Here is a 23,654-nt window from a genome sequence, read left to right as displayed (position 1 = left end):
TACCAAACGATAGTCCGAACAAAAATCGGGGAAAGCCTACTCTCTATAGCGTTCGACGCAGAAGCAGTCATCCCAGTCGAGTTCGAAGTACCTTTGTCATGCACCAAGTTGCTTAACTCAGGTGATAATGATGAACAGATAGCTCTAAGCCTCGATCTTTTTGAAGAACTAAGAGAGAAAGCATAGGTGAAGGTCGCTGCTTATCAACACAGGGCTGCTCCGCATTATAATTGGAGAGTCAAGATATGCAAGTTCCAGAAAAGAGACCTGGTCCTTCGAGAAATTTTCCAAAATACTAAAGAACTCGTCTCGGGAGACCTAGGGCCAAACTAGGAAGGACCCTACTAGGTGGCTAGTATGGTCTGTCCAAGGACCTATCAACTGAAAGATATGGAAGGACAACTCTTACCTCATCCATGGAACGCCAAGCATCTAAAGATTTACTACCCTTGAAAGATTCCCACAAGCGTTATGGCTGTGCCTGACCGACAGCATCGGCAAAAGTTACTCAGGCTCGACTATGAGAAACCTCGCTTAGTCAAAGGGAAAAAGCTTCTCCCTTTCATTTATACTATTTTGTCTACTATTATCATGACCTATGAGCTCGACTATGAGAAACCTCCCTCAGTGAAAGGGAAAAAGGTTCTCCCTTTCACTTCTACTATTTTATCTACTACTGTCGTGACCTACTATGAGGAACCTCCCTTAGCTAAAGGGGAAGAAGGTTCTCTTTCTTGACTTTCCAATTCTACATGCTCGACATCGAGTAAAAAGGCTAGTATGCATAACTATCAAACAGACCAATTACATAGTACTATAAGATCGGGCAAATAAAGTATTTTCATTAACGCAAGAAAAGTGGGGTGTACATAAAAAGAATAGGACATGTACAAAAAAGTGGAGCCTATTCCTCGGGGGGTTCCCAACTTCGACAGGGGTTGTAGAAGGGTCTTCTAGGGCGTCATCATCCAGGTAGTGCAACTCTAAATTGGGATAACTCTGTTAAAGATTTCCTCTAGCTCAGCCGCATGCACTTGGGAAGCCTTGAATACCTCTGCAACCGCTGCCTCCCTCGCAGGGATCGTGGCCTCGACCCCTGTCAGTCAACCTTCTGCATCGACTGCTCCACCCTCCACCTCAGAAAGGCGGGACTCTACTTCCACCACTCGGGCCTCCAGCTTTGCCTTTCCCCACTGCTCTGCGATCAACAAAGCAGCACTGGTGCCCCTGTCCTCTTTGGCGATCCTCAAGGTGTCCCCAAGGCCTCAACCTCGTCACAAGTCGCTATAGCCGCTTCCAGATCCACAACCTGGACCTGGATCTCGGCCCTAGCTGTCTCGAGCTTCTGAGCTGCCTCTTTAAGGCGACCCCTCAGCTCGAGGAAAGCATGGCGAGAGGCGAGAACCCCGGTGGTGCCCTGTAAAGAGGGAGCAACAAAAAGTTAGTCAATCAGAAAGATAAATGTACATGAGAAAAAAAGGAGACGAATGTTTTTACCTTGATCAACATCAATACCACCCTGCCCATCAAGGGTTCAGGTTGCAGGGTGAGCATGGAGTTTATCTCCTCTTCGCTTACATGGTGGTTATTCCAATGAGACAACACGGCCATATGCCAAGGAAATGGTGTGGGAGTTGCCCACTTTACAGCCTCCTCGGGAGCTTGGTGACCCGAGCTACTCCTAGTAACAATCTCCAGCCTAGCAGTTGCAGCGGCCGTTGCCCTCTCCTCTTTCATATGGGTCGGGGACAACTCAAGTTCGACAACCTCCCTCAGGGTTGAATTGGAAGGAGGAGTGCCCCAAACTGAACCATCTAGGGCAGCCTCCTGGGGCACCCAGACTCCACCTTCGTAGACCCCGGTTGCTAGGTTGGGGGAAGGTCTTTAGGAGTAGATCCTGACCCACCAATGCCGATATCCGCAGCCTCGACCAAGCGGACTGAGGATGAAGCGGTATCCTTCTTAATGGCTCTTCTTAGCCACTCTAGCTCAGCTATGGAAGGGAGCTTCAGCCTCTTCGTCTGAGGGCGATCTGTCATCTCTAAAAAAAGAGAGAAAGAAGGAACAATTATCACTATGAAATAGAAGGAAATAAGCAACTTCTGAAACCATAAAACCAATGTACCTACCGACCTACTCTAAGAGAGTTAAAGTGATCAGCCTCCTCCAATTCCTCTGGTCCAAGCTACTCTCTCGGGTGAGCCTGACTTGGCAGAGTTGCCCCTGAGTAAGCTCAGGCTGACACCGAGATAAAGCTATAAGAACATATGACCAGAGTCAGAAAGAAAAGATAATAGAATGAAGGAAACTAACAAAAAGAAGCTACAATTCAGAGAGCGCCGACTTGGGAAGGTGAACTAGGTGAGGACCCTAGAACGCAATTTACCCAGCTCGGCCGACAAGGCCTCCTACTCTCCTGAAGTGAACAACCACTTGTCCTTCCAACCCTTATTCGAAGAGGGGTTTTGGGAGATAAGGGCCTGACCTTTACTTAACCATGAAGAAAAATAATACCATCCCCGAGAACCTGGACTGCTCTTAGCCCTGTACAAGTATAAGAGCTCATCTGTGGTAAGCTCAGTGTGCCTGAGCTGGTTCCACAAAATGTAACTCCTAAAATTGGCTTGCCACATATTAGGGTTGAGCTGACCAGGGGAAAGCCTAAGGAAGTGTACTACCTCTCTCACAACATGGTGGAAAGGTAACAGCAAGCCATAAGAAAAGAAAGCATAATAGATGGCCACCTCCCTCTCGGGAGGGTCACCTGGGAGTTCCCCTACCTTGGGAAGCCACAACCCCACCGAGTCAAGAATGTGAAACTCCGATCAGATGAAAATCAAATCCCTTCCTGGATCCTCGATCCGAAGGGATCCACCTTCGAAGATGGTCCATGAGAAGACACGGAGGATACCTCCATTTAGGGCGGTGCAACCCCCTCCTCCCTAGGTGCCATCACCGGAAATGGCTTGCTTAATGATGCATTTAGCTGGGAGTCCATGCTATCATGGATGGACTCCCTGTGGAAGGCCCCTAACACAAAAATGCCCCTGAAGCCCTCCAATGACATCACAACAAAAAAAAAAAGATAATAAATGGGAAGAAAATGGAGGAAGGAGGGAGAACACTGTAAGAAAATGTACCAGAAAAAGTCTAAGTGATAGGACAAGTCACCCAACAGAAGAAGAAAAAGAAGGAAAAGGGAGAGGTCGGCACAGCTCGGACTTCACAAGAACCAGTGAGCGAAAGAATGGGGGAAAACCCATATTTGTAAGGATTCCAGAGGGAGAGCATAAAATGCCCGCATAAATGCCGAGACGTGAAAAGACACCTCGATGCATGATCTCCTCCACGTGGTAGCTTGGGGTCACTCTTAGCCCGCATTATTGCAACAGTGACAGGTGTACGCTTATAAGTCGCCCAAAGGTGAAATGATGCTCACCACTCCATGCACGCCCCCTTTTACGGAGCCACTGTCATAATATCCTCCTCGATCACAGCAACATGTGGCATCTCTTTCCAATTCCCGCATTAACCACTAGGCGATAAAATTGAGAGATATCCATAAGGCGAGCCGACCTCCTTTAGTTAGCAAAATAAAAGAACTTCCCGCTCATACATTAGTTCAAAATTACTTCCCGAGCTCATGAACATTAGGTTTAGAAGTAGGGGTGCTACTGTTATAGGCAAAATCGAGCTAACTTAATGAGGCATGAGGCCACTAGAGTATCCAAGTAAACTCTCCGAAAAACCTAAGGGTTAAGGAAGATGAGCTGAGTAGAGAGAGTCAGTGTCCGAGCTAAAACACTTGGGATAAGTCCTGTCAGAAGACCTATAAATCTTGAAAAAACCTGCCAGCCTCAACCTTATACACTGACCTCAAGGTCGGAGGCCAACCTCGACCTCAGATACTAAGCAAGACCTCAGATATCGACCTCAGCATCGGATTCTGACCCCAACTCGGAATAGGAATATCTGAGAGAATCTTGTGACGTACAAAGATAAGATCGATTTGACAAGGTTCTGGCCAAGGATCACGCCGATTGAGGCTAAATCGGAGATATTCTCAAAATTAGATTCCGACTCTGATTTGAGCCCCTCCAATGTATCAAGGGAATCCAGTCGGATATGTAGACCGCCTATGAATGCTTATAAATACACCTCCTGCCATGAGAAAACAGGTATGCATAATTATCTCAATTCTACTACGCTTGTTGTGAGTCCATACACCTAACTTAGGCTTCGGAGGGTCCTCAGCCACAATCGGCGCCCCCATTATCTCCTTGTTTTCCATTAAAATGCAGGTACCCAATAGCTCATAGAAGGTGAGGCAGGATCAACCGGATTTGAGCAACAATAGTTACTAATTATTCAAAAGAGTCATTGTAGTGAGATTATCCATGCTTATTGTAAGGCATATATGTAGCCGAGATCTTCTAATCCCGAAGGCCATGGCGGAATGTCCATATTTCCAAGTCTTCTCAATATAATCAAAGATGTGGCCTGTTAGGGCAAGCTGGGCAGATTTTCGAGTCTTGTCCATCCTTGATGCAACCGACAAAACCAATGGTATGGATACCCAATACTGGGTCTTGGTTATAGGACAATTCATATAGTTGAGAGTTAAGAGAACTTAATTTGTCTCAATGGTAGAAAATAATCTGTCCATCATTTGTCCGACTTCTAATTGAATTAATGTAAAAAGACCGCTTTGATTGTATGATACTAACATGAAAGGCCACTGAAAAAGTGGACAGCCATATAGAATGTAACAGAGAAGGTCCGGTCATTTGTCTGGACCACCCATCATTTGGGGCCCATCTTTGATCGCCCATCCTTCTTACAAGTAATTCTGATCAGTTCATCAATGTCTATGAAAGTGGATGGTCCATATTTATCAGACTACAGAAGCCCACTCATTAGTTTGGATGATCTTGATATGTTGTCCAGCCTTGATTATCCATCTCTTAAAAATCATTATGATCTAATGATTCTAACCATCCAATACATTGATAGGAGATTAATGGCCCATATTTATTCTACTTGAAAAGTTCAAATCAATGATATGAACTGTCCATCCTGTTGGGTTCACCTGTGACCGTTGTGCACCTTAGGTTCCTCCACCCTCAAAAGTCACTTCGATCGCCCATTAGGTTCCTTGGGAGGAAGCCTTCTCTATAATGATTTTAGATTATAAATCCATATAGATTTTAGAAAGGAAAAAAATAATTATGAAAAGAATGGATTATAAATCCAAATAGATTTTAGAAGCTTAAAATGTTTTCTAATTATAATTAGAACGAAAGTCCCAAATGGTTATTTTTGCCATAATACATTAATTTACAATAATTTGCTTCTTAATCTGTCGCTGGGTTCATGACTAACTACCCAAATGGGTCTAAAAGGTGAAATACAGACATTCCATCTTGTTGCCTCTTTTTTTTTTTTTCTTTTTCTTTTTCTTTTTAAAATTTTTTCCTCTTTAATAAATATTCAATTCTACAGTTGGACAAATCGCGAAGACGGGCGCAATTGCTCAGACACTATTTACTCCTTCGCCTCTGTTTCTTTTAATTACCATCACTGCCATAATTTTTCAGATATGGCTGAAGCGTGAAATCGTGGTAAAGATAGTAGCAGCATAGTAATTAATTTTCACTCTGTAACTTTCTTCTTAACAAAAGAAATATTTAAGTTTGCTTTTATATGTAGGACGAAGATATAAGCAAGTATGGTACGTTACTTTTTACGGATGACAATTCTCAATGTATTAGTCCAACTACGGAGCCAATAAATGATGGGGATGATCCCTCGGGAAGTGCAACGGATAATCAAACAACAGAGGTGGTTCTTCTTCGAATATTTGTTCATTGTTCAATCTCATTGTTAACATTGTGCACTTCTACTTATCCAATATGAGCAATATCGATAAAAAGGTCCCATTAGAATTCCTAAATATTGAAATTTATGCTAAAAGATTGCAACATTTCATGCATAAACAACTTGTTCTCGAGTCCATGATTAAAGCTGGTAAACAAATCGAATCTCATGATGAAAATGAGAATTTATTTTGACTTACTTGACAATCAATTGAAAATTTATGTCATAATGAGTGTTGTATAAAAAGAGACCTTTAAAATTCTCACTCTTATACAAATAACAAATGGGATAAGGGGAAGAGAGACTTGAATCACGGAAGAGTCTCACTTTTATTGAATATTTTTTTACTTAGACGCATTACAATGAAGCCCTTAGAGTACATGTAGGCACTCAAGGACTTTTCTATATACTTTAAAATAATAATAATAATAATAATAATCATTTAATGACTTTCTACCTGATCCAACTACTCATGTATATTTTTATATGAATTTCACTTTATGAACCTTTTAGTGTGCTCTCTTCAAACTTTTATCTATGCCTTATTTTTACAAATAATTAATTCTATGAGAATAGTAGTCTTACACACTTACACATTTATAAAATTATGTTTATTTCTCAACACCTACATTAAACATAATTTTCTTGCATCAATTATTATGAGAGTATGAATTTAACTTTATGAACCTTCTAGTTTATTCTTGAAACTTTTCTTGTGTTATTTTCACAATAATTAATTCTTACAATAATAGTCTTGTAGACTAATACATTTGCAAAATTATGTTTATTTTTCAACACTCACTCTTAAACATAATTTTCATGCATCAATTATTTTGAGCATATTTATTAACTTATTGAAGATGTCAACTTTGAAGTGTTTCGTGAAAATGTCGGTAATTTGATCTTGTGACTTAAGGAAAATGTGCTCGATCTCCTTTTTCTTCACGTGCTCGTTGATAAAGTGGTAGCGAGTGTCAATATGCTTGCTCATCTTATGAAATACGAGATTCTTTGCTAAGGGATTTGATGGATTATTATCGACGTAGATTTTTATAGGCTCTTCTTAATGCAATTGAATTTCTTTGAGAATATCATTTTTCATATTACATGGCTCACTCCCAATGATGTGGCTACATATTCAGCTTCATGCGAGAAAATAGTGACAATCGATTGTTTCTTTGATTACGATGTAAAGGCAATGTCTATGTGTAAAATGTAAAATCAGAGGTGCTTTTTCTATCATTTAAGTTTCCTCCCCAATTGCTGTCCAAATAGCCTACAAGTTGAAAGATTTTAACTAATGGATAAAGTAAACTATAACTCATTGTACCTTTTATATATCGAAAAATACCATTAACCAACTTAATGTGGGAAGACTTTGGGACTTGTATATAGTGGCTAATTAGCCAAACTCCATAAAGAATGTCCGATCTTGTGCACGTTAGGTATTGAAGGCTTCTAACTAGGCTTGTGAAGAGTGCAGAACTCAACTTTTTTAGAGATAGAACCCAAATTTTCTTTATCATTATATTTTGACAACTTGAGACCATACTCCATGGGCATACTTACTAGCTTGGAATTATCCATATTAAATTTCTTAGGAACTTCCATCACATAGCCTTCTTGAGAGATAAAGATTCCTTCATCCATTTGCTTTACTCCTATACCAAGAAAGTATGCCATGAGGCTGATATCCATCATTTTAAATTCTCGAAACATCGATTCCTTGAAATCCTTGAATATATTTTGATTATTTTCTCATCGTAGTCAATTTCTGCTTGTCGTTTGTACCCTTTTGCCAACAATCTTACTTTATATTTTTCAAGTTCTCCATTTGCATTCTTCTTTGCCTCATATACTCCATTTAAATCTTACTTACCTTCCTCATCAAAGTCAATATCTTTACTTGTAATAATTTTTCTATTACTTGGGTCATACAATTTGTAGCCTTTGGAACGAGCATCACAGCCAAGGAAGATGTACTTTGTACTCTTGTCATCTAGCTTTGAGCTCTTTTAGTTTGACACATGTATAAGCGATGTTTTAAAAAACTAGGAAATGTGAAATTCTTGACTTTCTTCCACTCCATGCTTCTTGTGGTGTTTTGTTCCATACATTCTTTGTGGGGAACACTTTATTAAATAAACCACATGATTTAATGCTTCCACCACAAATTATTTAAGCATTTTTTTCTCTTTAACATGCTTCGAGCTAGGTTAAGAATGGTATCATTCTTTCTTTTGACCACCTCATTTTGTTGAGATGTGTATGGAACCGTTGAAGGATTTCGAATCCCATGCTCTTCACAATATGCTATAATTTCTTTTAATGTGAACTCACTTCCTCTATTGAATCTCATGGTCTTAATATATGATCAACTTTTCTTTTTCAACAAATGCCTTAAACTTCTTAAAAGTACAAAACACCTTAGGCTTTTCTTTTAAGGAATAAACATAATTTTTTTTACTAAAATCACCAACAAAAATGAGAAATTATTTATTCTTCTAAGTGAGGAAAAAGTGATCAACAAATATATGTCTATATGGATGAGTTAGAGCAACTTCATAACTCTTCTTAATCCCTCTATTGGAAAGCTTCTTCTAAAATATTTGCCATGAAGGCAACCTTCACATAATTGATTTGAACGATCAACCAATGGTAATCTCATCACTAGCTTTTGCTTGGATAATAGCTTAGTCCTCTAAAATTAAGGGGACTTAATCTTAAGTGCCAAAGCGATGATGGTTTTTTAAACAATCATATAAACATCTTATAACATCACTTTGGATATTCAATAAGAAGATCCTATTCTTTTACATGGCCACATTACCAATCCAATTACTTCTTTGATCTCTTAGCAAAAGACTACGATTTTTCATATAAATATTATAGCCTTTCTCTAAGGGTTGCCCCAAGCTCAACATATTATTTTTCATATCCTACATATAATAAATATTAGAGATAAAGGTATGATTTTCATTTCTAAATGAATTAGTTGTTTACCTATCCCTTTTACCAGAATTTTAAATGAGTCTCCAAATGTGGCAATGGCCTTTTATTGATTCATCTAGCTCAACAAACATGCTTCTTCTCATGCACATGTGGTTGCTTGCACCGGTATCAAGATACCACATGTTTTGCTCTCCACTTTATCACCTTTATAAGCCAATAATACGGTTGATTCTTCATTTTCATTCCTTTCAACATAATGAGTTTTCTCTTCAACATGGTTAGTACGACTCCTATATTCTCAAGTATAGTGGTTATGTATTTTACAACCCAAACATTGAACTTGAGATTTGTCTTGAGATTTTTCATACATTGGCCTTGAATAATTTTTTTTCTTCCCCATCTTGTAGGATAAGAGTTTTGACTTCTTTCTTCAAAGTGGTATATGCGTCTTCCTCTCCCTCTTACTTGATTATGGCTTCATGCTAGACCTCTTTGACTTTTAGAATCTTCTTAGCCATCTTTCAATTAAGCTTTGTTTGAAGTAATTTCTCCAATAGCTTTTGCTTTTTCTTATTAGTGGTTTCTTCATGAGCTTGTAAATATCCCATGAATTGATCAATAATCATGGAATCCAAATCTTTTGATTCTTCAATGGTAACAATAACATAGTTAAACTTTGATCTAAAGCCCATAGGAATTTCTCCACCACCCGAATTTCATCTATAGTTTCGCCATTTCTTCATAATTGATTTACAATAGCAAATATGATTGAAAAATAATTTGAAACTAATTCTGACTCTTTCATATATAGAGCCTCTTACTCACCTTTAAGAATTTAGGGACATACCTTTTTTACTTTATTAAATCCTTTATATAAGTTTTGTATGATACTCCATGCTTGATTTGAGGTGGTGATGAACATGATCTTCTCAAAAAGAGCCCTGTCCATTCCTTGATAGATGAGGAAGAGTGTCTTCTTGTCTCTCTTTTTGGTATCTTATAAAGTCTCCTTTTAATTATGGGGCAATGTGGCTTCATCTTCTAGCTCGACGTTCCCTTTCTCAATGATCTCTCACACATATTAATGTTGTTGATGTCTCAAATCTATCAATAACAGAGACTGTCGATGCCATCGACAAACCATTCGATGCCATCAAGCAGATGTCGATGGCATCGGTAGATACTTGATCCCATCGAGAAAATTCAGAAAATCCATGTTGGTTGATGGACTTATTTAGGGGTGCTACTCGATGTCATCGAAGAATTTCGATGCCATCGCAGATCCTCGAGAGGTGTTGATGCCATCAAAGGTCCCATTGAAGATGTGCACAAATTTCCATAAGTGTACAAGTTGTTTCCTATTCCGGGTGCAACACTATATATATATATATATTGTTATGGGTAAAAATTGACTGACCGGATGTACATATTGAAGACTATGAATTGCTTGAGGGCCGAAAAATCACCCCGACCTCAGCCTCAGTTACTAACCTTGAAGGTTCACCTCGAATGTTGACCTCAGACTCGGGTCCCAAAATCAGCGTATTAACCTCGACTAAAGACCTTGACCTTGGAGGTCAGCCTCAGATATCAACCACTAGCTCAGAATACAAATATACGTAGAATATATTGAGATAAGATTTCCTGATATCTTTGCCATAGATCATGGGGAGCTAACACGACACATCCAGAAGAAGATCTCTTCCATAATATGCAATCACCATCTAAGAGGCATTGCCATATACGCACAACTCTACGCTTAAAAACCCTATGTTCTATTAGACCTAGCTTGCCTGTCTGACTTTAGCATTGAGGGTCCCCTTCAGCAGCCAGGGTCGCCATCTTTGTCTTCTCTTGCAGGTATCAAGTGGTCTAAGTAGGACGTCCACATTTCTGCATCAATAGTTTGGTGCCGTCTGTTAGAATGCCATCAAAGTTATTCTTATCTCATTGAGGCTCTACAATGGCGGAAGGAAGAAAGAGAGCTCTGGCCGCCATTGTTGCAACTACTCCTACGGTAGCGGAACAGTCTGCAGACCAAGGAGATCTGTAACCACGGAGGTTGTCTCATCTCTTTAAAACATCAAGTCAAAGCCTTAACTGGTAATATTAAGTGGATAATGCAGATCTTGGAGAGACAAAACCCACCTCCTGACCAAAGGATAGACGCACAAGCAACCACCGAGGTCTTTGCACCACCTCAAGCACTGGCTAACTCACAGAGAACCAAGCAACATCCTAGGCAGCCGAGCCATTGCCCTCCCACACCTCGGGAACTGCCACGCCCATCAACTCCTACTTGCGCCACACGTTGGAGAACAAGATGAGTGGAAAGGCTCCCAAGGTGGTAGCCAAGAAAGAGGACCCTTGGAAGGCAGAACTCAAGGAACTATGAGGTCAGGTTGGCGATATCCGCCAAGTCTACTGTGCCCAAATACTAACCTTTGTCGAGGCTATGCTGGAGGAGATCGAGCTATCATTTACTGACGACATTATGTGAGCCCAACTCCCACCTAAATTTTAAATGCCGCAAATCACCCCAAACTCCGAGTCTAGCGGCCTGAATGAACATTTAGAATCGTTTAGGGCATGGATAAAGATCCACGGCATGTCAAGCTCGGTTATGTGTCGAGCCTTCTCCTTAACTTTATTGGGGAATGCATGGAAGTGGTATAGGCAACTAAAGTCGAGATCCATCAACTCCTTCACACAGCTTGGCAAAGCTTTCATCACTCAGTTCATCAGTGGGAAAGATAGGAGAAAGCCACCGACCCACCTCATTATGATCACTTAGAGGGAGGACAAGCTGTTAAAAGACTACGTCATCTGTTTCAACACTAAAGCCGTCCAGGTCGATGGTTATTTTGACCAGATAGCTTTAGCCACCATAGTGCCCGGCCTTAAACGAGGAATGTTCCTCTTCTCTATTGGTAAGAATCCCCTAACTACCCTCACCGACCTACTTAACCGAGCTCAAAAATATTTCAATGCTAAGGAGTTCTTTAGTTCACAAAGAGTTGCTTTAAAAGGAAACAACTCAGCTAAGTATAGGAAGTGAAGGGAAGCCCTCTGCCGTTAACGTCAAAAGAGAGAAAGAAGACGACCAAGATCGAGACCATCGTACTAACTGACATCTGAAAAATCACTTCCATCGGTACACTCCTTTGAACACCAAGTTGGAGCAAGTACTTGAGGAAGCTGGACCGAGTAAGGAAACTTGATGACCGAGCTGAACTAATCAACCGAGCTCAGTAATAAGTATTGTCGGCCAACCAAGACCTTCTCGACTAAGAGTGACCTCCCTTTTTAAAAGGGAAAAATGTGCTCATGATTCTACTGTTGTGCTTTCTACTATTTAACGATTTCTACAGTAAAAGAACTTTTCCCAGTAAGGAGAAGGGAATGTCTTTTAAATGTACCGACGATTCGAGATACTGGGACTTCCCTCAATTGAATGGAAGAAAGTCCCCCTTACTAGAACTACACGACCAACTACGAGGACTTCCCTTAGAGTAAGGGAAAAACAATCCTCAACCAGTTATCTGACCCTTAGAGAAGAGGTCGGACTACTAATTAGTAACACTACTACGAGATCTACAATAAGGGCTCCCCTTAGTGCAAGGGAAGAATGTCCTCCATTGTGAATTCTACTATGAAAGAACCTCTCTAGGTAGAGGGAGGAGAATTTCTTTCAATTTTTGACTGTCTGACCTTACGATCAACTATAAGGACTTCCCTTAGTATAAGGGAAGAAAGTCCTTCTACCAAGTGCTCAGCCCACTACTATGTGAACAACTAGGACTTCCCTCAGTTGAAGGTAACAAAAGTCCCTCTTATTAATTCTATCATGTGCGATCTACCACTGAACAATCGACTTATCGATCTTACAATTGCTCGACCTCTCTCTACTTTGTCCGACCTCTCAGCCTTCGACCTCTTCGGCGCAAGGCATCACACGGTGTCAGTCCTCATAAATTTACTTCCCAAGCTCTTGAAGAATGCTCAGAAGTAGGGGGTTTACTGTTATGGGTAAAAATGGACTGACCAGATGTACAGACTCAAAAACTATGGATTAGTTGAGGGCCAAAAAACCACCCCGACCTCGACCTCGACCTCTATTACCAACCTTGAAGGTCGACCTCGAATGTTGTCCTCGGACTCAGGTGTCAAATTCAGCCTATCAACCTCGACCTCAGAGTTCGTCCTTGACTAAAGACCTTGATCTCGGAGGTCGGCCTCGGATATAAACCACAAATTTACTTAGAATATATTAAGATAAGATTTCCCGATATCTTCATCATTGATCTTGGAGAGATAACACGACACGTCTAGAAGAAGATCTCTTCCATAATACGCAATCACCATCGAAGAAACATTGCCATATACGCACAACTTTATGCCCAAAAACCCTACATTTTATTAGACCTAGCTTGCTTGTCTGACTTTGGCATCAGAGGGTCCCCTGCAACAGCCAGGGTCACCATCTTTGCCTTCTCTTACAGGCATCAAGTGGTTTAAGGAGGATATCCGTATTTCTACATCAATATATATCATGTGTAATTGCGTAATTGTGCAAGTTGTTTCCTATTCCTGGTTTTTTCCTACAAGGGTTTTTCTACATAAAATTCAGATTGTTCTTGTTTTGGCTTGGTTATGCGATTGTGTGTACTTTTCTTGATTTGTCTCTGAGTGTTTTTGTAGTTTTCAAAAGTGGTCAGAGCTAATGCTGGGAAACATATCGAATCTAAAAGCAGTGTATCAATGGCATCTAACACAAAGTTTGATGTAGAAAAATATTTCAGTAAAAATAATTTTGAACTTTTGAAAGTTAAGATGAATGGTATCCTAGTTCAGCACAGATTAGATGAAGCTCTCCTTGAAAAATGGCTGAAATCTATGACAGAAGAAGAATGGAACAAGATAAATAAGAAAGCTAATATATCTATCCAGTTGTGTTTAACAGATGATATCCTTTATAATGTTATGAGAGAGAAAACTGTAACAAGTACATGGGTGGAATTGGAGAACATATATGTGAAGAAATATCTTGAGAATTGCTTCTAATCGAAGCTACAATTTTTTAATCTAAAGATGGAGGATGGGGCTGACGTTGAGGCCCACATTAGTAACTTCAATAGGTTGGTTTGTAAGTTGTTGGATGTGAAGGAGACGATGAAAGATGAAGATCAGGCATGTATACGGTTGAACTCTCTTCCAGCTTCGTATGAGTCATTCAAAGACTCTTTATGCAACGAAAGAACAACCATCATTGTTAAGATTGTTATCTCAGCCCTTCAATCGAAGGCAATGGAAAAGAAAAATGGTGACGTGGGTGCTTTTACAGATGCACTAGTTAAGAGGGGGAGAATTTTTCAGCGGGACAGTGGATCTTCTCAATCAATATCCACATCCAATGGTAAGGGCAAAGGCAAGTTAAAGTGTTGAAATTGTGGAATGATCGGGCACATGATAAAATAATTGTAAGAATCTTAAATCAATAAAGGAGAATTCAGAGAGTTCTTCTTAAGAAGCTAACATTACAGAATTTGTTGACGAGTCGAATGGTAGTGACATGCTGAGCGCATCTAAATTCACGGACTTCAACAAAGAATGGATCTTAGATACAGGGGCTTTATATGACATGACACCTCACATGAGTTGGTTCACCAGTTACAGTGAATGTGATGGTGGTCAAGTGTTTATCGGCAACGATAATTCCTATAAAGTGGTTGGTGTTGGATTGGTATGCATCAAGATGTTTGATGGGATGGATCATGTCTTCACCAAAGTGAGACACATTCCTCAGTTAAGGAAGAGGCTGATATCTCCAGTGCACTTGAGGAACTTAGGTACAAATTTACTAGTTTCGATCGTGCCATTAAAGTTTTAATGGGGGCACTCATAGTCATGAAGGCGCTGAGGAATGGAAACCTTTACAGGTTGATTGGGAGTACTTCATTGGGTCGACCTGCAATGTCTATGGCAGATTCCACATCTACATGCATGTGGCATGCACGCTTAGGACACATGAGTGAGTGGGGCATGAATGTACTTTCTGAGAGTTGTTTAATTTCAGCTTTTAAAAGTATTAATTTTATTATATGCAAGTATTGTATATATGGTAAACAATTGAGGTTGTCTTTTAAATCTATGAAACATGTTTGTAAAGGGGTTTTAGATTATGTGCATTCTGATATATGGGGGATGTCGCCCGTAGTTTTTGGTAGAGGGTCTTCATGGTTTGTTACGTTCATTGATAATTTTTCAAGAAAAATGTGGATTCACTTTATGAAAAATAAATCTGATGGTTTCACCCACTTCAAGCAATGGAAGGCGATGGTTAAAAAATAGTCAGGACGAAAGGTGAAAGTGTTGAGGACAAATAACGATGAAAAATTCACTCTGGAAAATTCAATTAGCATTGTAGGACGAAGGGATGATAAGGTACAACACAATGCAATACACACCAGAGCAAAATGGTGTGGCTGACCAAATAAATCACACTCTCTTTGAGAGGGCCCGATGCATGATTAATAATGCTGTATTGGGCAAGGAATTATGGACTGAGGCTGTTAACATGACTTGTTACTTGGTGAATCGGCCCCCTTCTACAACCATTGAATGTAAAATTACAGAAGAAGTATGGAGTGGTCAATAGGTAGACCACTCAGGGCTGCGAGTATTTGTTCTGATGCTTACTCTCACGTACCATCAGTTGAGAGAGATAAGCTAGATGAAAGGACAAAAAATTAAGTCTTTCTTAGCTATCGTAATGGTGTGAAGGGGTATAGGCCATACGACCAGGCTACATGAAATTTACCCTTAGTCATAACATCAAATTCGACGAAGGATCCTTGTTCTGTAAGGATAAGCAAAAGAAAGTCAAAAAGTTGGTTGTTGACGTTCAGATAGATAGAGAAGAGACTTAGGCCAATACAAAAATGCAGACATACATACAAGAGAAGGTGGAGCAACCACCTATAAGAAGGAATCTGACATGGAGTCGTAGGTTACTAGTGAGATACAAAGATGACTCAAATGTCTCATTTGACCTCGTTACGAATGAGGGGTATTCGTTTACTTTTCAGGAGGATCTTGATGAGCCAAATGCCGAAAAGTAGAAAGCAATTACATATGATGAGATGGACTCTTTGTACAAAAACAAGATGTGGGAGTTGGTAGAACTCCCTATTGGCTGAAAAGTGATCGGGTGCAAGTGGATCTTTAAGAAGAAACATGATAGGTACAAAACAAAGTTGGTAGTGAAGGGATATGCTTAGAGAGAAAGTGTTGACTTCATTGAGATATTTGTACCAGTAGTGAAGCAAGTATCTATCAGATTCGTATTGGCACTGGTTGCCTAATATAATCTCGAGTTAGAACATATAGATATGAAGACTGTCTTCTTAGGGAATTAGAAGAGCAAATTTACTTGAAGCAACTAGATGGTTTCGAAACAAAAGGGGAGGAGAACAAGGTTGTAGGTTAAAGAGGTCGTTGTACGGCCCAGAATAGTCGCCTAGGAAGTCGTATAAAAAATTTAATTTGTTCATGCTGAGTTAAAAGTTTATCAGGAGTGAATATAATCATTGTGTCTATTACAAGACACTGAGTGATGGGAAGTTCATTATCCTAGTTTTGAACGTCCATGACATGCTTATCTCTAGTCATTGTTGTCTGAGATTGACATACTGAAGACTCGGCTATCAGGGACATTCAAGATGAAAGATCCGTGGGCTGCAAAGAGGGTTCTCGGTATTGATATACACGGAGGCAAGATGAGGAGTAGGCCATGGTTATCTCATGCTGAATACTTTGACAATGTATTGATGAAATATGGGATCGACAAGGTAAAGCCAGTCAGCATTCCCCATGTAACTCATTTTAGGCTTTCTTTTGAACAGTGTCTTAAAATAGATGAAGAAAAGCAGGATATGTCTCCTGTGCTTTATTTGAGTGCAGTTTACAGCTTGATGTATGCCATGGTTTTTACAAGACCGGACATTTCACATGCATTGGGTGCTATTAGTAGATACATGTTTAACCCCAATAAACAACATTGGGAGGTTGTGAAGTGGCTTCTTTGATACATTCGAAGTATGTAGAGCTACATCCTAACAATTTAAAAATCAGGGGCTAAGTTAATAGGCCACGTGGATTCAGATTATAGTGGTAGTGTGGATAATAGAAGGTCGACCTCTGGTTACTCATTTATGCTAACGGGCAGAGCGATCAGTTGGATGTCAAAGCTTCATTCTGTGGTGGCTCTTTCCACAACTAAAGTTGAGTATGTGACGGTGATAAAAGCATTTAAGGAAGGAGTTTGTTTGAGAGGGATGATAAATTAGTTGGGGCTTCAGTAGGAGGCCGTGTTAGTCAATTATGACAACAAATGTGTGATTAATTTGGCTAAATACTCTATTTATCACTCACGCACTAAACATATTAATGTGCGCCATCATTTTATCCAACATGTGCTTGAAGAAGGAGGCGTGTCTTTAGAGAAGATCCACAAAGGCGTATATTCGGCTAACATACTTACTAAGGTGCTTCCCACAGAGAAGTTCAAGTTTTATGCAACTTCTTTGGAAGACGTAAATGGAAGATAGAGTGTGCACGAGAAGTGACGATGAAGCTATAATGAAAGTCAAATTAGAGATGGTGATGGATAAGAAGCTATAAAGAATGAAGATTGAATACATGATGAAGATTGTTGTTGATTTTTCAAATCTGTCAGTAACAAGGTCTATTGATGCCATCGATAAACCACTCAATGCCATCGAGTAGATGTCAATGCCATCGACAGATGCTCGATCCCATCGAGAAAATCTGAAAAATCCATGCTGGTTGCTGGACTAATTTAGAGGTGTTACTCGATGGCATTGAAGAAGTTCGATGCCATCGTAGATCCTCAAGTGCCGTTGATGCCATCGAAGGTCCCATTGAAAATGTGTCCAAAATTGTGTAAGTGCACAAGTTGTTTCCTATTCTAGGTATAACACTATATATATCAAGTGTAATTGGGGATTAAGGCATCATTAAGGTGTATTAGGGCTTTCTAAATTGTTCATAAGGGTTCAAGGACATAACTATGGCTTGAGGAAGGAGATTCAAGGATTGTTTGAATCAGTAAGCAATTGTCTCTTCTAATTTATGCTTTCATAGTACATTACTCGCACTTGTGCCATGGTTTTTTTCCACAAGAGTTTTTACATGTAACATTCGGATTGTTCTTCTTTGGGCTTGGTTATGTGATTGGATGTACTTTGCTTAATTCGTCTCTAAGTGTTTCTACGGTTTCCAACACTTGAGAGCCAAGCAATGCCTTCATTTATATACATCAATTCTCATAGTTGTCAATGGTGAGCCAAGGAACTTGAAACGGTAATCATGTCATTCACCATCTACGGATCATTAGCTCTGATGCACTATGTGTTTGTACCCATTTCGGCTGAGCCCTGTTTCGACCAATCAGGGTCATTTATGTGTGATCTATATGGATATGCATGATACAATCAACAGATTTTTGCACATATATATGGTTATATCTTGAGGGACGGATTATAATGTATCAATTATATTGAGGAGGCCGATGCGTATTCGGCTGAATTCGAGTGACTAAGCAGTAGGTAGTTAACGGTCAAAATATGTACAACTATCGGCTAATTGGTTGAAGAAAGATTCAAAGGAATACATAACGTGGGAAACATCTGGAAGTAAAGTAATGGGATAACAGTTATGATAATCGTTAGAACGTGGTTGATTAAAGCTTATAAATAGAAAAACAAAGCAAGTAGGAAACTTGTCTCATACTAAACTAAATAAACCAAATCTGTCTTCAATTATCTTTCAATGATCCTGTGAAATTTACATTCCTTAATGTTACTTTTTCTTGTTCAAGTGAATTACATTCCTTAACATAATCGTTTACTTTCTGTGCTTGTCTATTGCATTCAATAGTGTAATATGTAGTATAATCAGTAGTGTTAACCCTGTACTCAATAACTTTAGCTATAACTGGAGTTGTTGCAGGCACATTGAATTATGTTCAACTACTGAGTATCCTTCAACAGTTGATAGCGGCAAATTGTAAGGATTTCTTTCACTTCTCACTTTATCTGCACTGAAAAGTCCTTTCGTACGGAAGGCAAAGAAGTAACCCATCATCAGAGGACGAACCCCCCCCCCCCCTCTCTGACCATCGCTTGATCATTAAACACGTTGAACGAGTGGTTGAATAGGCGACCGATCTCTTCAGAATCCATTCATACACCTTGTGTCTGTCTATCCTGGCGCTTGGGGTCATTGTTATTTGGTTTAAATTGGAACCATAATCCCACTTTTGGCATGCCTACAAGAAATAGACACCCGTGCTAGGGTAGAGATCAAAAAACAAGGTGAACAATTTTTTGGCGCGCCTAGTGGGACCCTGTTTATCAAATACCAGTGTGACTATTGTCAAAAATGCAGAGAAGGAGCATACGAGATGCCGGGTTGAACCTGCAACGCCAGTCGCACTCTCTCCAAGTGAGGACGTGCAGGTTTAGGTACCCCGAAAGGGCATTAATTTGAATATTAACCCGACCGTGAATCAAGTTGGACCATCTACGTCTCGTGTCATGCTTCCGAATGAGGTATCTGTCATACTTCGGGATGTTCATATGAGCATCCAGATGGTAAAGGAAAATGGGAGGCTTAGGCGGAGCAATTCCATCAACAAGCCAAAAGTACTTATCCTTATATGGACAGCTAAATCGAGGCCATGCAATGATTACTGGCTATAATAATGGAATAAATGCAACTAGTGCCGTAACATAACGGAAGCTTGGTTGGTAATGTTGTACCATTCTCACCAATACCTCTACCACAACGCAATTCCCCTCCAGTCCCTATCCCAGAGGTTAGGAATATGCCACCTCCTGCTAAGGTCAAGAGACCTGAAAGGGAGTTTAGAGATTTTAAAAATAAAAATCCTGGACCGCCAGTTCATTTTCAACCACTGTAGGGCCCCAAATTTCAGGAAAATTTTAATCAATTTGTTCCAGATCAACCACCAGCCATAGAGCCTCAGCTGGTTGATCGTGACCAAATATTACAACTTGTGCCGGAAGTTGCTAGCCAAGTGTTAGGCAGCAATGCCATTCCCGCATATTAGTTGACGAGGATCTATCGACCAAAATTTTCCTCGTTTTCTAGTGAACATGGTCAGTCGACTATCGAGCATGTCGGTCGGTTCACTATGCAGTGTGGAGAACTAGTCAACAATGATTATTATAAATTATAGTTATTCGGTCATTCATTGACTGATACGGCCTTTCCGTGGTATTCGAACTTACTGCTAGATTCAATACACAGCTGATAGGAATTGGAGAAAAAATTTGAAAGTGTTTTAGCCTTTGCATGATACACCATCCCAAAGGGCAAACGTTCAGTTAGATGGGCAGATATCTTTAATGGTGATGCTCATTAGACTACAACCAAACATGAAAGTGTTGGTGGAAGTGCTCCAAAATGTTGATAAAGCAAGAAGGAGAGATGTATTGGGTGAGTATTCAGAAAGCGGTAGTTGATGCATTCAAATATACCAAGGTCTTTCCATAGATCTTTGTGTTGGGCTGATACTTTGTCAAACCAATCTTCCCACCCTGGAAGTGGTTTCACCCACAATTTTGGCGATCTTAGTGCGTTGGCTGCATTAGGAATAGTACAGGACTTCATGAGAATGTTATCTCCTTGAGAGATTGGAAAGAACATATCTAAGATTTGTAGTGTTTCGGCTGAGATTTCTAGAGAGAATGAGGGGCCTAGGTAGAAAGCTTCTTCATCCAGAGGAGATTTGAAGATTATCTCCTTGGTACACTTACTAGGGAATAGATCCATTATTGCCATTACTTCATTTGATCAAAGGTAAGTTGGATGATGAAGAAGTCATTGTTAACAGATGAAAGTAGTAGAAATTTTGGAAGAAGATAAGATGCAAAGAAAGAAGGATTATGGAAGTATAGTAGATTTAAATGCAAGATTGCATATATATAGACAAACTGAAAGCAACATTTATTGTGAAATTATGCCTATTTTGATAGAATGACTCTTTGAGAACACACGTTGGCTGAAGACTCATTCGATGCTTCAAATCGATGCGACCGAGAATGACAATAACGATTCAAGGCGGTTTGTATTTGGGTAACACGTGTGGGCATTTATGATAGCATTATTAAAACTTCAAACGTTGCCGTTATTTTCTTTGAAAAGACAACGGCGAGGTGGGGAAATGTTTGTACCTATTCTAACCGAGCCCTCTTTCGACCAATCAGGGTCATTTACATATGATCTGTTCAGATACATGTGATACAGTGAGAAGATTTCCTACAAATATTTACGGTTGTATCACAAGGGAAGGATTATAATGTATCAATTATATTAAGGAGGCTGATGTGTATGCGAGCGAATTCGAGTGACTAAGCAGCGGGTAGTTAACGGTAAAAAAATGTACAACTGTCAGCTAATTGGCTAAAGAAAGATTCAAAGGAATACAAAATGTGGGAAACATCTGGAAGCAGAATAATGGGAAAATAATTATAATAACCCTCAGAACGTGGGAAGAATCTAAAGCTGTTAATCAAAGCTTATAAATAGGAAAACAAAACAAGCAAAAAACTCGTCTCATACCAAACCAAACAAACGAAATCTATCTTCAATTATCTTTCAATTATCCTGTCAAATTTATATTCCTTAGTGTAACTTTTTCTCGCTCAAGTGAATTACATTCCTTAACATAATCGTTTACTTTCTGTGCTTGTCAATTACATTAGATAGTGTAATCCGTAGTATAATCAGTATCATTAACCCTGTAGTCAATAGCTTTAGCTATAACTAGAGTTGTTGCTAGCACATTGAATCGTGTTTGACTACTGATGAGTGTCCTTCAACAGCTAATTGTAAGGATTCTTTCTCTTCTTACTTTATCTGCACTGAAAAGTCCTTTCATACGGAAGGCAAATGAGTAACCCATCATCAGAGCACGAACCCGACCCTTTGACCATCGCTTGATCATTAAACACGTTGAGCGAGTGGCTGAATAGGCGACCTATCTCTTCAGAATCTGGTCCTACACCTTGTGTTTGCCCATCTTGGCTCTCGGGGTTATTGTTGTTCGTTTTGAATTGGAACCGTAATCCCAATTTTGACATGCCCACAAGAAATATCAAAAAACGATGCGAATACTATGTTGTATTCAAAGAGGTCTTTGATACTCACACTACTACACCAACAAGAAATGGGACAATGGGAAGCGGGACTGGAAGAATGGAAGAATCTCACTTCCGTTGAATATTGTTTACTGATGCATTACAATGAAGCTCGTTTATAGGCACTTGGAGACTTCTATAGAAAGTTCTCTTCTTATTTATTAACTTTTTGTCTATCCCAACCCTCCCTAAATATTTTCATACCATTATAACTCTATAAACCTTTTAATATAAATTTTGTTGAAACTTCTAGTTTTCTCCTACTTTCACAATAATTATTTCTTTTATGACAATAGTCTTGCACACTAATGCATCTACAAAATTATGTTTATTTTTCAATAATAAGGATCTCAGAGTCATACGGTAGAGGTAGCTGATAAACCGTACATACATATGCTCTAGTATTTGTTTGCTTAATCTCTAACTAAAAATCTCTACTTGATGAATTGGAATGTGATTCCTAGTTCTTAATGGGCAGGGTGGTCCTGGACCAGGTATTTATGTAGAACATGTGATTGACCTCCAAACAAGGACATCAACTAGTACTGTGGGCCCAAGACCAATGCCAGAGATGGCATCTTCATCACAGACAGTGAATGAGGTTCAAGTTCCAAGAACGGACAAAGAGTTTCAGATCACCTGTGGTGTAATTGGACTCTCTACTGCAATTTTCGGTGTATATGCAGGGATTCTTGGAAGTAATAAGCAAATTTCTGACCGCATGGTTCTCTTCGAGGTCTCTGTATGGTTACTTCAAACCTCACTACTCTCGGGCATGCTTATGCTGACGATTATCATTTTGCGCCCAGGAAGACTTGTTTCGGGTACCATTTTCTATGGTATCATGTCAATTGCAGTGGTATCACTAACTTATGCTATATGTTTCGGAATTTACTTTCTGCTTCCGAAGAGCACCGTCAGGCTGGTTATCGTTTCTGTTCTTCCGGCTGCACTATTCTTCGTAGCAATGATTCTCCATTTTGTGGATAGAATCAATGAGACGGAGAAGTTACCACCTTGTTTTGACGATCATTAGCTGGGGAAGCCTTGTAGCCATAGTTAGATTAGTGACTGACATTCACTCTGTGCGACAAATTTGAATCGATTTTAATCCGATGGACATGCACTTGCAGCATTTGCATACACATGGAGTCTTTCACATTTTATAATGAGAAAACGCTCACTTCTCCCAAATAATAATCTTATTTTTATATGTTTTCTTTGTCTATTGGATGGGTATGAAGGGTTTGGACCCACAGCCTCTTATTTGCACCTAGCGGCTCAAAAATCCTGAAAGCCTTTAAACGGGATCCTGTCTTCTTATTCTTTTTTTTTTTTTTTTGGGAGATCAGTGCCACCAAGTTTCTTTTAGATGATGAAAGATTACATTTGATATAGGGAGGGATCTCCCTCCCACCAAAGGAAGCGGATTGCGTCGGACCTGTCCGGACAATAATCCGGACATATATAGGGGCTTACATGGGGCCATCACGATATATCTGTTTATTCACGCCTGTCTATTCATTTTCTCAGATCATTTTAAGATATGAGCCCAAGCATAAGGCAGATCCAGCGCTC

The 23,654-nt window shown here is 39.7% G+C and overlaps 1 protein-coding gene across 1 annotated transcript in view; it reads left to right on the top strand.

Moving 5' to 3' along the window:
* LOC131220450 (uncharacterized) overlaps positions 1–23,204 on the top strand; it is a 39,217-nt gene extending 16,013 nt beyond the window's left edge. Inside the window, exons 3-5 of the mRNA XM_058215358.1 lie at positions 5,503–5,621; positions 5,710–5,844; positions 22,555–23,204. Coding sequence (XP_058071341.1) covers positions 5,503–5,621; positions 5,710–5,844; positions 22,555–23,112 — 812 coding nt within the window. The 3' untranslated portion in view covers positions 23,113–23,204. The remainder of the gene's footprint in view (positions 1–5,502; positions 5,622–5,709; positions 5,845–22,554) is intronic.
* Positions 23,205–23,654: the final 450 nt, after the last annotated feature.

Source organism: Magnolia sinica, chromosome 12 (genome assembly GCF_029962835.1).
Source record: "Magnolia sinica isolate HGM2019 chromosome 12, MsV1, whole genome shotgun sequence".
NCBI classification, from domain to species: Eukaryota; Viridiplantae; Streptophyta; class Magnoliopsida; order Magnoliales; family Magnoliaceae; genus Magnolia; species Magnolia sinica.
The sequence above is the reverse complement of the archived record's forward strand: the minus strand, read 5'-3'. Positions and strand labels throughout refer to the sequence as shown.